The sequence below is a fragment of the Chelonoidis abingdonii genome, chromosome 4 (genome assembly GCF_003597395.2).
Source record: "Chelonoidis abingdonii isolate Lonesome George chromosome 4, CheloAbing_2.0, whole genome shotgun sequence".
NCBI classification, from domain to species: domain Eukaryota; kingdom Metazoa; phylum Chordata; order Testudines; family Testudinidae; genus Chelonoidis; species Chelonoidis abingdonii.
The window spans coordinates 52954480-52970139 of NC_133772.1; the positions used below are offsets into that span (position 1 = coordinate 52954480).

General features: G+C 43.6%; 1 protein-coding gene across 4 annotated transcripts in view; it reads left to right on the forward strand.

The window, feature by feature from the left end:
* Positions 1-830: 830 nt before the first annotated feature.
* The window catches only part of AMPD3 (adenosine monophosphate deaminase 3), a 48974-nt gene continuing 34144 nt past the window's right edge, over positions 831-15660 (forward strand). Inside the window, exons 1-3 of one of the 4 annotated variants that reach the window (XM_032788134.2) lie at positions 831-945; positions 11758-11983; positions 14865-15060. In XM_032788134.2, coding sequence (XP_032644025.1) covers positions 11763-11983; positions 14865-15060 — 417 coding nt within the window. In that variant the 5' untranslated portion in view covers positions 831-945; positions 11758-11762. Of the gene's footprint in view, positions 946-1272; positions 1455-11757; positions 11984-14864; positions 15061-15660 lie in introns of those variants that run through there. The other 3 variants (XM_032788133.2, XM_032788132.2, XM_032788136.2) reach the window with 3 other exon arrangements.

A 15660-nucleotide genomic window follows, 5' to 3' on the forward strand; every position in this document is an offset into this window, starting at 1 on the left:
CGCCTATGAGCCAGACCTGCTGCTGACTGCTTCTGGGGTGCAGCGTGGGACAAGGCAGCACCGCCAATGGGACTTTTAACGGCCCAGTCAGTCTGACCAAAGCCACCGAGAGCCAGTGCTTGACATGCCGTGACCTACAGTTTGAAAAGTCTAGAGACTTTGGGGCTGATCCAGAAGCCACTGATGTCCACGGGAATCTTTCCATTGACCTCGGAAGGCTTTGGATCAGGTCCTACATTTTCCTCTTCTTTAAAGTAGCAGAGGGGTAGCGTGTTACTCTGGATCTGTAAAAGCAGCAAAGAGTCCTGTGGCACCTTATAGACTAACAGACATATTGAAGCATGAGCTTTCATGGGTGAATACCCACTTCATCGGATACATGGCACCCACAAAAGCTCATGCTCCAATACGTCTGTTAGTCTAGAAGGTGCCACAGGACCTTTGCTGCTTTTCTTTAAAGTGCTCTTGAAATGTGTTTGACACAGGTGATTTGAAATGGCAGCATTTTCTGGCGCATTGGGCTGGGAACATCCCTTTGGGAGCTCCTCCACCCGCGCCGGCAGCCAGGCGGCTCAGGGGTGAAGCACCAGGAGATGGTAACCCCCCCGCCCCCGCCCTGAGCTTGGGAGGTGGAATTTGACAAGAGACCCTTGTCCTGAAGCCTCGGTAAGGAATCAGCGCGCAGTGGCTGCCCTAAACGAACGGGTCCAGTCAGGCCCTGGCTCCCCTGCCACAGCCGCTGCCTGCGGGCAACTCCCCCAGCGCTCCGCGGCACTGCGGTGTGTTTCCACTAGGGGCACTTGAGGCGGAATCCGCCTCCCCGAGCCTTCGCCTTGTAAGAAGTTCCCTGCTGCGCAGTCACGCCGGCTGCCCCACCTGCAGTTCTGCGCCTATAGGACAAGCCTAGCGCCGGGAGGCGAGACCGGCTCCCCCCAGCCGCCTCAGGTAGGGAGCGGGGCTCGCCCTGCCGCCGCAGCTGGGGACTCCACCCACGGCCGGTCCCTTCACGCGGGCCGCTGGCGGCTCGGGGAGAGGCAGGAACCCCGCGCACCCCGCCTCGGCCTTTGCAGCCGGGCTCCGCGGCGGGGCGCTGTTTCGGCTCTGCGGCGCGGGGCCAAGGTCAGGGCCGGGCCGGGCCCCCGCACACGCGGCTCCGCAGCTGCGCGGCGTAACACGGGAGCCCAACGCCGACCCGCTGCAAGAAGGCCGCTGCCGGCGCGTTGCCCGCGGGGCGGGACATGCCGGGGCTGCCTGGCTGCTGAATATAACACCCCGCCCCCCGGCGGGATGCTGCTGCGGAGCCTGCGGTCGGCGCCCCTGGGAGAGTCCCCGGCGGGCCAGGGGGCTGAGCGAGCCCCAGCGCTGCCTGGTCCTCGGCGCTGCAGGCGTCTTCCCAGGCCAGCGCCGCTTGCGTCCTGGCGCTGCCTCCAGCATGGCTTCCCCTGGGGCACTAGGTGAGTCCTTCTTCCCCAGGGGCTGGCACCGGGATCCGCTCACTTTGGGGCTGCTGCGCTGCAGCGGGCAAATTGCAACGCTCTAGCCTGAGCCTCCCCCGTCCGCTCGCTCCTGGCTGTCCTCGTTCTGCAGAAAGCGGCGGCATGGTCCTGGTTCAAGTCTCCTCCCTCAGAGCTGGCCAGGGCCAGATTTCCCACTCGCAGACCCTAAGCCCTATGCTCCCGGTCCCAGCGTGGAGGAGCAGAACGGGATGCCTCATGGGGGCTGGTGCAGCTCTGAGTTTATAGTAGGCTTATAGAATATTGACGCCCTCAGAATCAGTGGTCTCGCGGCTGTGCCCCTTTCTGGAGTCTGATTTGTCTTCCCTACCGGCAAGTTTCACCTCACTTAACTACTAGCTTACAAAATCAGATATAAAAATAAGTGTCACAACACCATATTCGTGAAAAATTGCTTACTTTCTCATTTTTACCAGGTAACTAAAATAAATCAGTTAGAATATATTGTACATACATTTCAGTGTATAGTAAATAGAGCAGTATAAACAAGTCATGTGTATGAACTTTACTTTGTACTGACTATGCTAGTGCTTTTTATGTAGCCTGTTGTAAAGCTAGGCAAATATTTAGATGACTTGATGTAGCTCCTGGTTGAGAACCACTGCTTTAAACTTCCTGATCAATCATTGTCTTTTAAGTAATCATCCTGTCAGGTAGTGTCTAGCACAGTCCTCTCTTACCTTACCAGTTTAAGAGAAATAACACTCCCACACAAGTTAGATAAGACAACCACAGTAACTTTGGGATAGCAGGGGGGAAAATGGATCAGGAAAGGACAGAGGGTTTTCTGAATACTGCATAATATTGAGCCTTTCCTCCCAGAGTGGATAAATGTTTCATCATTCCCTCTTCCCCAAATCACAATAGGAGTGAGTCATTTTCATTTGGGGAAATTGAATCCCCCACCTAGCCAATTTTATTTTAAAGGAATACAGTAAATAATCAAATGTATCAACTTACCAGCTCAGCCCAAGGAGATTAGAAATTGCATAGTGAGTGAAGAGTCATTTTGCTATTTTTATGTTTACTAAGTTTTCTTCAGTGATATGAACTGACTTATTAAAGTAAACAAAACACAGCCTATGTGGAAGACAAGAGATGCCTGAAAAGGGAGTGCAGGAACAAGCGCTGTCCTGAAGAAAAATAGTTGAGTGTCAGTGGAGAATAGGGGTTTATGGATACATAGATAAAATGAAGTGAAAAGTTGACGGTGTAATGATTTAAAATTCACTTTGTTAATCGGAATGGGCTAAGTACTGAAGTCTGTCATGCAAGAGGTTTCCTACTATACTTCAGTTTAACGGTTACGTAACTAAGACCATTTTTACACTAGAAAAGTGATCAGTGACTAACAATGATTGTTCAGTAGTAGATCCCTCTCTAGGCTACGCAGTCAGTGATAAAAACAGTTTAACTGCTGCTATAGATGGGACAAAACCATTTTTCAGCTCCATGTTGCACTAGGACTAGCAGAGGTGGTTTTAGAGCAAAACACAGGGTGTCCCAGGGCCAGGCAGCTGCATGGGCAGAAGCTTGGTCCTGCTGGCTCCTGCTGTGGTCTCCACACCCACCTGCAGCCAAGCTCCCCCTCCCCCACCTCCTCCCCCAAGTGTGCCACGTTCTCACTCTTACCCCTCCTTCCCAGTGCTTCCCCTGCTGCCAAACAGCTGTTTGGAGGAGGAGGGGGAGGAGCAGGGGCTGCAGCACGCTCAGGGGAGGAGACGGAGAAGAGGCAGGGGCAGGGCCTTGGGGAAGGGGGTGGAATCGTGGTGGGGCAGAGCAAAGGCAGGGCTCCCGCACTACCCCACATGTACCCCGCCGATCTCCCTGCCTTGAGCCACTTAGGGCAGGAGGCTGAAAGCACCCCCGTGACCCGAGACCACACTCCTGCCCTGTACCCTGACTCCTGCACCCCCTCACTCACCCCAACACCCCCATGCCCTGATTCCTGCACCCTCCCACCCTGAGCACCAAATGGGAGCTCCAGCACCCCCCACACCACATGGGAGCTGCGCCAGGTAAGCGCTCCACACCCCTGCCCCAGCTCTGAGCCCCCTTGCACACACTAAGTCCTGGCCAGACCCTGTACCCCAATTTTTTTTTTTAAATAAAGCTTCTTATCCAAAGCACTTTACAATAGTTAGCCAATGGTACAAACAATATCTGGAAAGATCATTAAGTGGTCCACCGAGTCTCTCAGCAATTTTTCAAGTGGTCTGTGGAAAAATAAGACTACAAAAAACAATCAAGATACCTCACTTTTTCATTAATTTCCTATTAATTACAGGAAGATGAAGGGAAAAAAAGAATGAAAAACAGGGGTGAGGGGAGATAATAAAGGATGTTCTTTTTCTTGGCTGGGTCCCAAGGAGAGGCCCTAAAAATGAAGCTGAGCACAGGGCCCCACTAACTCTAAATCTGCCACTGTGGACTAGACATACTATCTTTAATGGAGCTGATTTGGTCCTACTGTTTCCAGCACCACCTGAGGCAGCCTAGGAAGTCCTTGTTACTGGTAGCTATTGTCAGCAGCTATATCTGTGTCTAACTATTATAAGAGACACAAGGGGTGAGATAATATTTTTTATTGGACCAACTTCTGAAGTTTGTCTCACAAACAGAAGTTGGTCCAATAAAAGATATTACCTCACCTGCCTTGTCTTTCTACTATCCTGGGATTGTCACAGCTACAATAATACTGCATGCTACTGTTGCTGACAACAATGGCTACAGAGATCAATAGAAAGATTCCTATGGGTATGGCTACACTCGCAGCCGAACAGTGCTGCCGCGGGAGCGCTCCCGCAGCAGCACTTTGAAGTGTGAGTGTAGTTGCGGCGCCAGTGCTGGGAGAGAGTTCTCCCAGTGCTGCAGGTACTTCACCTCCCCATGGGGATTACCATGCAGCTAGGGCACTGTTTACACTGGCGCTTTACAGCGCTGTAACTTGCTGTGCTCAGGAGTGTGTTTTTTCACGCCCCTGAGCAAGAAAGTTACAGCACTGTAAAGCGCCCGTGTAGCCAAGGCCTATGACTTTAATGAGACTTGAGAGTGAGAAACTGAAATTAGAAGCTCAATTTGGATACATATTGCATTGTCACTGCATTACTAGGCCAACCATGTGTATAGAAGTTGTTCTATGATTATACTTGATTTTGTGAAAGTTTAATATTTGGTGTTACCATATTGCTGCTAAACAGAAAAGCTTAAGGATAGATCTGAAGTCAATGGGAGTCTTTCCATTGACTTCACTGGACTTTGGATCAGATGCAAGATAAGAATAAAAATATCCAGTAAATCACTATTACTAATAGCTTTTTGGAAGAGCTAGTCCTGGAACCCACAAGGAGAGGGGCAATTCTTGATTTAGTACTAAATGGTGCACAAGATCTGGTCCAAGAGGTGAATATAGCTGAACCACTGGGTAATAATGACCATAATGTATTTAAATTTAACATCCTTGAGGGGGGGGGGGGAAATACCAAAGAAATCCACCACAGTAGCATTTACCTTCAAAAAGGGCAACTACACAAAAGTGAGGAGGCTAGTTAAACTGAAATTGATATACCTGTGTGATAAATTAAGGTGGGGGTAGCTTCTTTTGGTGGACACCCAGCCAGCCAGTTAGCTGTAAAATCCCTCTTGATAGCTGTTCTTTACGTGCTTTACCTGTAAAGGGTTAAAAAGTCCCCCAGGTAAAGAAAAAAAAAAAGTGGGCACCTGACCAAAAGAGCCAATGGGAAGGTAGAACTTTTTAAAATAGGGAAAGAAACTTACCCTTTGTCTGTTCTTTGGTCTGGAGGAACAGAGCAGCCATGCTATAAGCAGCTAAGCCAAGTATGATTATAAGTCATCAGATCATGTCTAGAACTACTTATCTGAACTCCAAATGTGTAAGTAGATCAGAATGTTTGGCTAGACATGATTAGGGTTATTTCTTATTGGCTTGTGGGGAGGGATTGCTCAGTGGTTTGAGCATTGGCCTGCTAAACCTAAGGTTGTGAGTTGAGTCCTTGAGGGGGCCCATTAGGGAACTGGGACAAAAATCTGCCTGGGGATTGGTCCTGCTTTGAGCAGGAGGTTGGACTAGATGACTTCCTGAGGTCCCTTCCGTCCCTGGTATTCTATGATTCTACTCCTCTGTACTAACCCCAGATGCTTTTGTTTGCTTGTAACCTTTAAGCTGAAACCCCAAGAAAGTTATTTTGGGTGCTTGAGTTTCGGAATTGCTCTTTCAAATCTAGCAAAAGCCTAAGTTCCAGATGCATTGTCTTTCTTTTGGTTTTTAATAAAGTTTACCTTTTTTAAGAACACAATAGGATTTTTGGTGTCCCAAGAGGTTTGTGCTTGTTGTTTGATTGGCTGGTAGCCACAGCTAATCTCCTTTGTTTCCTTTCTCAGCTCGGAGGGAGGCTGAAAGGGGCTTGAGTGCACCCCACAAGGAAGCATTCCCAAGTGCTCCTTCCTGGGTTCAAAGGGGGTTTTGTTGCCTTTGGGTGGTGGCAGAGTTTATCAAGCCAAGGTCGGAGAAAAACTGTAACCTTGGGAGTTGAATACAAGCCTGGAGTGGCAAATATTAATTTTTAAAATCCTTGAGGGCCCCACTTCTGCACTTGGAGTGACGGAGTTGAGATTCAGCCTTGACAACCTTTTATTGTGGTATTTTTTAAGAGGCGTAAACTATATTTATAACCCCCCCCCCCAAAAAAAAACTCAATCGGACCACCAAAAAAAATGCCACCACAGTTTAAACAGAGTAAAAGAGGCAGTTGGAGACAAAAAGTCATCCTTTTTAAAAACTGGAAGTCAAATCCAACTGAGGAAAATCAAAAGGAGCACAAACTCTGTCAAGTCAAATGTAAAAGTTTCACAAGGCAGGCCAAGATAAAAACTAACAGCAATATTTTTTAAAGTATATCAGAAGAAGGAAGCCTGCCAAACAATCAGTGGGGCCACTGAACAATCCATGTGCTAAAGGAGCACTCAAGGATTGTTCATTAGGCTACACTGCAGAGGATGTGAGAGAGATTCCCAAACTGAGCCATTCTTTTTAGGTGACAAATCTGAGGAACTGTCCCAGAGTGAGGTGTCAGTAGAAGAGGTTCTGGAACAAACTGATCAATTAAAACAATAGTTATTCACCAGAACCAGATTGTATTCACCCAAGAGTTCTGAAGGAACTTAAATATGAAATTGCGTAACTACAAATGTGGTAGGTGACCTGTCACTTAAATCAGCTTCTGTACCAGATGAGTGGAGGATAGCTAAAGTAATGACAATTTTTTTAAAAAAGGCTCCAGGGGCAGTCCTGACAATTACAGGCCAGTAAGCCTAACTTCAGTACCAGGCAAATTGGTTGAAATAGAATTATTGGACACACAGATGAATACAACTTGTTGGAGAATAGTCAACATGGGTTTTGTAAAGGGAAATCATGCCTCACCAACCTGTTAGAATTCTCTGAGGGTGTCAGCAAGCATATGGACAAGGGTGATCCAGTGGCTATAGTGTACAGTATTTAGATTTTCAGAAAGTCTTTGACAAGGTCCATCTCCAAAGGGTCTTTATTAAACAAAGCAGTCCTGAGATAAGAGAGAGGTCCTCTCATGGATCAGTAACTACACCTCTACCTCGATACAATGCTGTCCTCAGGAGCCAAAAAATCTTACCGCATTATAGGTGAAACCGTGTTATATCAAACTTGCATTGATCCATCGGAGTGTGCAGCCCTGCCTACCCGGAGCACTGCTTTACCGCGTTATATCCGAATTCGTGTTATATTGGGTCATGTTATATCGGGGTAGAAGTGTAGTTAAAAGATAGGAGACAGAAAGGTAGGAATAAATGGTCAGTTCTCAAAGTGGAGAGAAGTAAATAGCAGGATCCCCAAAGATCTATGCTGTGACCAGTGCTGTTCACTATATTCATGATCTGGGGAAAAAGGTAAACAGTGAGATGGCGAAGTTTGTAGATAATACAAAATTACTCAAGAGTTAAGTCCAAAGCGAACTGCAATAAAAGTTACAAGGTTATCTAACTAAACTGGGTAACTGAGCAATAAAATAGCAGATGAAATTCAAAGTAATACACTCTGGAAAACACAATCCCAACTATATATATATTATCAGTTACCACTCAAGAAAGATCTTGAGGTCATCATGAATAGTTCTCTGAAAGCATCTGCTCAATGTGCAGTGGCAGTCAAAAAAAGCTAACAGAATGTTAGGCACTATTAGGAAAGGACAGACAATGTCATAATGCCACTATATAAATCCACCTTGAATATTGTGTGTAATTCTGGTCATCACATCTCTAAGAAGATATTAGAATTGGAAAAAGTACAGAGAAAGGCAACAAAAACTATTGGGGTATGGAACAGCTTCCATATGAAGAGAGATTAAAAAGACTGGAATTGGTCAGCTTTTCTGAGCCAGGCCATGTGCATGCCTAGCTTGACAGGTGAAGCCCTCCCTGTGTCTAGAGGCACCAAGGCTAGGAAGGCGGCATGGCGTCGGGGAGAACCTGAGTGAGCGTAGCCTGTCATTGCTCATCCACCCAAAAGTCGGAGCCCACACAAATTTTCACTTCTAGCTATGCCACTGATCTACAATCAGCCTGTGGAACTTGTTGCCAGCAGTAGCATAGCTGTGGGGCAGTGGCCGCTCCCCCACTGAGCACAAGAGCCCCTTGTCAATTTCTTGGCGCCTTTTTAATTTTTACTCACCTGGAAGGAACAGGGGGAGTGATCAAAAAAAAAAAAGGCGCCACCTGCCGTGGCGCTTTTACTTACCCAGGGGTGCTCCGGGTCTTTGGCAGCATTTCGGCAGTGGGTCCTTTCACTGCCGCTGAAGACACCTGGAGCGAGTGACGGGTCCGCCGCTGAAGACCTGGAGCGCCGCTGGGTGAGTAAAAGCGCTACAGCAGGTGGCGCTTTTTTTTTTTTTTTTTTTTAACTTTACTGCTGTTGCTAGATATCCTTATCAAAGCTGCATGAACCTAATTGGTTTCCTCTTGATATACAGCAATAAATCAAATGCACAATATTTTTAATTTTTTTTTTTTTTTTTTTTTGATCGCTCCTCCTATTCCCTCCACCTGGGTACGCCACTGGTTGCTGGGGATGTTGTGAAGGACAAAAGTTTAGCTTGATTCCAAAAAGATGAGATACACTCATGGAGGATAGGTCCATCAGTGGCTAATTGCCGAGATAGTCAGAGACACAACTCCGTGCTCTGGGTATCCCTAAACCTCTGACTGCTAGAAGCTGGGACTGGACGATAGGAAATGGATCACTAGATAAATTGCCCTGTTCTTTTCATTTCCCCTGAAGCATCTGGCACCGACCACTGTTGGAAGACAGGATACTGGGCTAGATGGCTATTGGTCTGACCCAGTATGGCCATTCTTATGTTCTTATTTATAAATTCACTATTTTTGCAACCTACATCAGCTTTTAGACTAAAACAACAGTAGAAACAGGTGGATGTTAATTAGAAGAATCTTTTAGATTGAGAAAACAAGCTGACATATCAAAAGGATCACATATCAACATTTGAAGTCTGCAGAGTTCTTGCAGAAATATTGTAATCTGGGCATTGACAAATCATACCAAGTTGTCATGACCCAGACTGGTTTTTAGCATAAGACAAACTTTTAAAATAACACCACAGTAACTGAATATGTATTTTTTTAAAAAATACAAAGAGGGCCCTGAAATACGAAGGTCAGATCCAGACTTTCCAAAGGTTGGTGGTATTTGGATCCAGTTTTTTGGTTCATGTTCACATCTATTTTTAAACCCAAATAAATAGAATGGAATCTGGCTTGAAATAGCACCTATCACACCCAAAAGTATTTAAAAATGCTTTACAGATTAATACTGCTGGGCAATAATTTGCCCACCGTTTTCCCTGAATTGCTACCATATGTGGCAAGTTCCAGGCTGGAAATGGTGTGTGTAGAGTTCAACAAACAAAACTGTAGAGTTGCAGAAGAAACTCTAAAAGATCATCGTCTATAGTGGTGCAGCTATAATAAAACAGAAGTCTTTTTATGATGGAAAGATATTAAAATAGAAACATTAAATATAAAAACAGCTTTAAAAAAAGATTAAAAACCCAATAGAAACTACAGTCTATACCCTGCCTCCCTCTCACATGCAGATCAAAGGCAAGTTATGAGCTGTTAGAAAACTAATTAAAAACCTTTGCCAAGCTAAACACAGCATTTCAGCTTCCGCCACATAGACACCTCCACTTCACAAGAGCTCTGTGACAAACAAAAGGTAAAGAGATGCAAATATGACTGAATTTAAAATCAGTTTTCAACTTGCCTATGGTTATGGAATTGATTTAAAGACAAGGGAGTAGAATGGGAGGCAGGAAGCAAGAAAGAACTCTGCTAGTTGACTTCCCATGCTAGTATGGCTTCCCACTTTATTAATGTTCTGTTCAGAATGAATACTTGTAACTTTTCTTCATTGAATATATATTACACTACAAAAACTCACTGCTTGTGGAAATGCAGGGCATTTGTATAATTTCTCGCACTAAGTCTCAACAGGTTCACGTGTATATGTGTCTTGGGAATGCCCAATAATATGAGAATTTTGGTAACATTGTGACAGACTGACACTAATATACTGAACTAACTTTATGGAATTCAGAAACTTAAAATCAGTAAGGTTAAACTTTACTGAATTAGGATTAACACCTTTGGAGTACATTGTATAAAAAAATGCCATTGCATGTGTGATATCGTGGCATTGTATATACCTTCTCTAGCAGGGTAGGGGACGCTAATGTACTTCCTCTGTTATTGAGGTTCTGAAGCCAGTCTCCCGGTTTTTTTGGATAAATAGCCTGGGCTTTAAACAGACTCAGTACCTTTTTCCTGACCAAAAATCAGACAGGACCCTTGGTACATGTGTAACGCCAGCAGACCCCAGTTGTCGACGGGTGGGATTGAACCAGGGACCTCTGGAGCTTAGTGCATGAGACTCTACCGCATGAGCTAAAAGCCACATGTCTGTTAGCAAAGGCTGTAGAGCAGACTCATTTCATCTCACTAAGTGGTCTCAGTGCTAGTAGGTGGGACAGAGCACCACACTCTGGAGTTGAGAGTTACACATGGAGGGCCCTAATTCTTAAGGGGTGGAAAAGTGGGACCTACTGAGGCCCCATAAAGCTGCTGTTGTTCTAAACTGAAGCTGTGATGAATTTGTAGTGATAAGAAAACCCACAGGGTGAGGTAGGACTGCTCCTGACAGAGCCCATATCAGAATTGGGTTGATGTCTGGGACGCTTATTAGCATGCATGTAGGTTATTTTACTGTTAAGTTTTCTTTGTAGTGTTTTTAACCTTAAAAATAAAATAGGTTTGCTTAAAAAGAACCGTGTGGTCACTTATACCTGTTGACAATCTTTCTGCTATCAGTCTCTGAAATGAAAGCAAGCAGGTGTGCTTGGCAGCCTGTCTCTGTAGAGTCAGGGAACTGTGCAGCTTGGAAATACCCTGGTCAGAAGGGAGTGAGACATAGGTATCAGCCCAAGAAAAGCAATGGCTAGAAGTCTGGAAGCTTGAGAGTGAGTGCCTTTGCTGGACCACTGTTGGGAAATACAGATGCAGTTGCCCTGAACCATGACACAAGGTTGTGAATCCCATTAAAAGATTAGTGCAAGTGAACATCCTTATAATCATAATATTTGCCGTCTCTATATCTTCACATAGAAAATGATAAATACAGGAGTATCCTTCTGCCCAAGCAGCGTTACTCAGCAATGAAAATCTCATCCTACCCTGTACCATATGATCATCTGGGACAGAGAATGGGCTTTCATTCAGTCTCCTTCTCTTCAACCAGCCATAAGGCAGTGGTGTTTTTGTGCCTAAATCAATTTGTACCTTAGAAGTGTTACTTTCCGATGGAAGTAACAAAATTTATCCTTTAAGTTTAAAAAAAAAAAAGTCCTAATTCACAAATTAAACTGAGCTCCAAAACAAATGTACTCAAAGGTTTCCCTTGGTTCTTATGATAGATTGGTTGTTACCTTATATACTATTGACTACTGTTAAGCTAGTGTCCTGTAGTATGCTTCGTAGCTAGTGTGCTGTAAATTGTATGCATGCACACTTTCTCTCATTCTAAAATCTCTTACTTTAGTTTCAGTTGAAATGCCATGAAAAATAATTTTTATTCAAGTTTTGTTACAGTTCTGTGAACTGGCTTGTTTTTTCTTATTAGCAGAAATGCCTAGGCAGTTTCCAAAGCTGAACGTTTCTGAGGTTGATGAGCAGGTGCGGCTTCTAGCAGAAAAGGTATTTGCTAAAGTTCTCCGAGAGGAAGACAGCAAAGATGCCTTGTCACTATTCACTGTGTCTGAAGACTGTCCTATTGGGCAGAAAGAGGCTAAAGACAGGGAACTGGAGAAGGAGTTGGCAGAACAGCATTCTGTGGAGACAGCTAAGAGGTTTGTTCAGTACCATTGTTTTCCTGGAAAAATGTTTAAAGTGGGTTTTAGAATTACATACAGGAATATGTCACAAATGGCATGATACTTGAACACAGAAGCTGTATGATTTAGAATATGCTGCTTTATTGCACATATTCCTGGAAGTTGTAATACTGAATGCTTTGATATATACAAAGGGTCAAACTCTGGCAGCTGCTTTGCAACAAACACAGTGTCTTGAAAAGGCAAACATATGTTGCAAAGTTTTAGAATTTGCTTGCGTTCAAAATGTGATGAACACAACGCACCTCAGTACCTCACAAACATATTGCTATTGGACTAGATCCTGACAGGTGCTCTTCGCCTGCAGTACTCTTTAAAATAAATTAGTGGGAAATGACAGGTTTTAGCACCTGCTTGTTCTGATGCATTAAGGATGGGAATAATCTGCCCCAGATTGGTCGGAGAGACCATTTCAAGGTCAGGGAACATACACACATGAACAGGTGGCTTTCACACCCTTTGTAAAGCCCCTTTGTGGCTTCTGTTGCAGATGACCTGGTGAGTGTCCTCTAACAGAATTATAGAAGGATCCTGAGTTGGTGAGGTCATTCCCTGACATGTACTCTCTGTAATACCATAGGTTCAACAAGTTCAACAAAACATAACTGGCAAGAGGCAAATACAAACAGACTCTCTCAGTGTAAATAAAATCAACAACACACTTAAGGAAGCCGTGTGTGTTTTTTGAACACATGATTTTCAGTCTCAGTGAGTTTTAACACATCTAAACATTTACAGAAGTCAGCATTCAATGTTTTAGCTCTCTATAAAAATAGATGACAGCAAATGCTTGATTTTTATCACTGAAGGAGAAACTGAGAAGTGTCATGGGCTCAAATGGGTTATTATTAGGATCTCCTTAACTCAGAGATAAAGGTCATATGAGATCTAATAATAGACTGCCATCTACTAAACAAATGAAGTTCTAAAAATACACATTCATTTTATTTTCCTTTGAGCAAAAGATTACATCAATTACTTAAATATGGGCTTTGTTTTTTATTATAAATGTAACAGGGAAGCAAGGTAGAAAAGTGATTTAATTCTGCTATCAACATGATATTTGCTGAGATATTTTGGAGGTGAATCATGAAAGTTCAATTAGTGGGTTTCAGCAGTTGACATGGTCATAAAAATAAAATAATCTCTACCTTGTCTTCACATGCATTCAAACAACCATTTGATTAGAAGTTTTTCCACAAGAAAAAAAGTAACAGGATATTTAAACAAAACACATTTATTGTGGGGAAAATGCTTTATAAAAATTGCGTCAAACAAACTGTGTTTGGGTCTAAGTAGTAGTACAGGCCTTATCCGGGTAAGTGGGATACTATATTTATGCTGTTCACTTGTGGGGATGGAACCAGTAATCACCCTTGCCCTCAATGATTGAAGAACACTTATGGCCCAGTTCTGCCTTCAGTTATACAAGTATAACTCCCACTGACTTCAGTTTGTATTGAGTGAAATTTTATGAGGAACTTCAGTATTGACTTCGGGGCATGGGGGTTACACTTATGTAAGTGAAGGTAGAATTTGGCTCTTGTGTATTATTTATACCACAAATTTGAGGAAGTAAATAAAGTGTCACAGAATTAATACAAATCTCCATACTTCAGTGTTCCTTCTGTTTAAGGGCTCTTACTGACACTGGATTGGAGAAGCAATCTTTAGAGGTTCTTGAAGTAGGTGCCAAGTTTTACCATTGGTCACTGTTACTAGGCAATGGTGGCTCTGTATTTGTATTACTATTCAAGTTTTCCTGTAAGGTCATTTTAAAGTTTTGGCACTTTTTCTGTAAAATTATGAAGTTGGAGAAGTTTGCAGCATGCAAGTCAGAGGTAATTCATTATTTCAAGTATATTTTAAATGTTTAGAAAAATAAATTGCAAATAAGCATTATAAGGGAGATTTAATTTAAGTGGTATACAAATATATCTTTTACAAGACTGATTGCTAATCAGGATATTATGCATAGCTATCAGTCAGTCAAAGTTGTCTTAAGCAAGGAATTAACAAACAGTTTGCCTGATGAGTTGGGAAACCTTTGTATGGGAGTTACCTTTGTATGGGAAGCCTCATGTGGTATTCTAGTGGCAATTTAAAACAGGGATTTGATTTTGTTATACAAGTCCATTCCTGCTCTCAGTGAAGCAAAAGGCCAAATTACCATTGAATATTAAGGGCATGATCCTGTTGAAGTCAATCAACTGAAGCGGTTTTCCTCATATGGACAGAACATGCCTTTGCTACTTACAACACCCAGAAACACACCTGTATTTTCAAATGAAATCATACCTGTCAACTTGATATGTTTCTAAAACCTGCAGCTGTCACCAAGAATCAGAAGCCTATGTAATAGCTTTTGATGATATATAACCACTTACCTTACGCAGTACACAGCCACTCACATTCCTAGCTGCCATTTTATTAAGTTCTGGTGCAATAATGTTTTAAGAGTCAGAAATTTCTCAACTCGTGTTATATTAAGCACTGATGTAGTGAACATATTTTCTGCCCATTACAGTGACATCAATCTCTCACTTGTAAGTGATGCTTCTGCAGCACCACAAAAAAAAAAAATTTACATGCCAACTTTCAGTTATTTTCTAAATAATCAGGGCTTATTGTGTGTGTGTTGTACATAAATTGCATGTAGCATGCTACAAGTGTCAGAAATATCACTGGACTAAACATTTCAAAACTCATTTTTATAAACCAGAATTTTTGAATAATTTGAAATCTATCATACTGCAGAAAGCCTTCTAGAATGAAATACTTCTTTGCTATAAAGACAGGTTTCTGATATATAACTTTTGATATCATGAATTCCTAGGAAGAAAAGTTTCAAGATGATTCGGTCCCAGTCCTTGTCATTACAAATGCCAACCCAAGAGTGGAAGGCACCATTAGTCAGTTCACTTCCCTCTCCTGCAACTCCAGTTCTTCCAGGTGTTGGTCAGCCATTCCAAGTGCCATTTACAGTTCCAGAGTTTCAGAGAGTTACAATTGGTGGGGATTACTGTGCTGGGGTAAGAAATCTGTCTATTTTTTGTTTTAGTATTCTGGGTGGGAAAGGGGCCGGATGGGCGGGGAGAAGAAGGAGAGAGGACTTATGCAGTGTGGAATGATTGCCTGTTAGGGCCCTCCTGTTATACTTTGACATCTCACAATGAAGTCACTGGGGTTGTACAGGTGTGATGAGGCATAATTTGCCCCAGGTTGTTTATGACTGCGTATATTAATTGGTAAGAAAAAAGAAGTAAAATGCAACAAGGCATTAAATATGTTGTCATGGTATGCACCCCCACTCTGAACCTTAGCGTCCAAAAGATGGGGTACCAGCATGAATTCCTCTAAGCTTAATTACCATCTTAGATCTTGTAGCGCTGCCACCAACCAGGACTTGCAGTGCCTGGTACACGCTGGTCCCCCCAAAACCTTCGCAGGGGACCCCAAGACCCAGACCCCCTGGATCTTAAAACAAGGAGGAACTGACTATCTCCCCCTCCCTCTTACCCCCTCTTAGACTTTCCCTCCCTGGGTCATTTGGAGAGACTTTACCAATTCACTGGTGAAACAAGATCCAAATTCCTTGAATCTTAACACAAGGGAAAATAAACCCTTCCCCC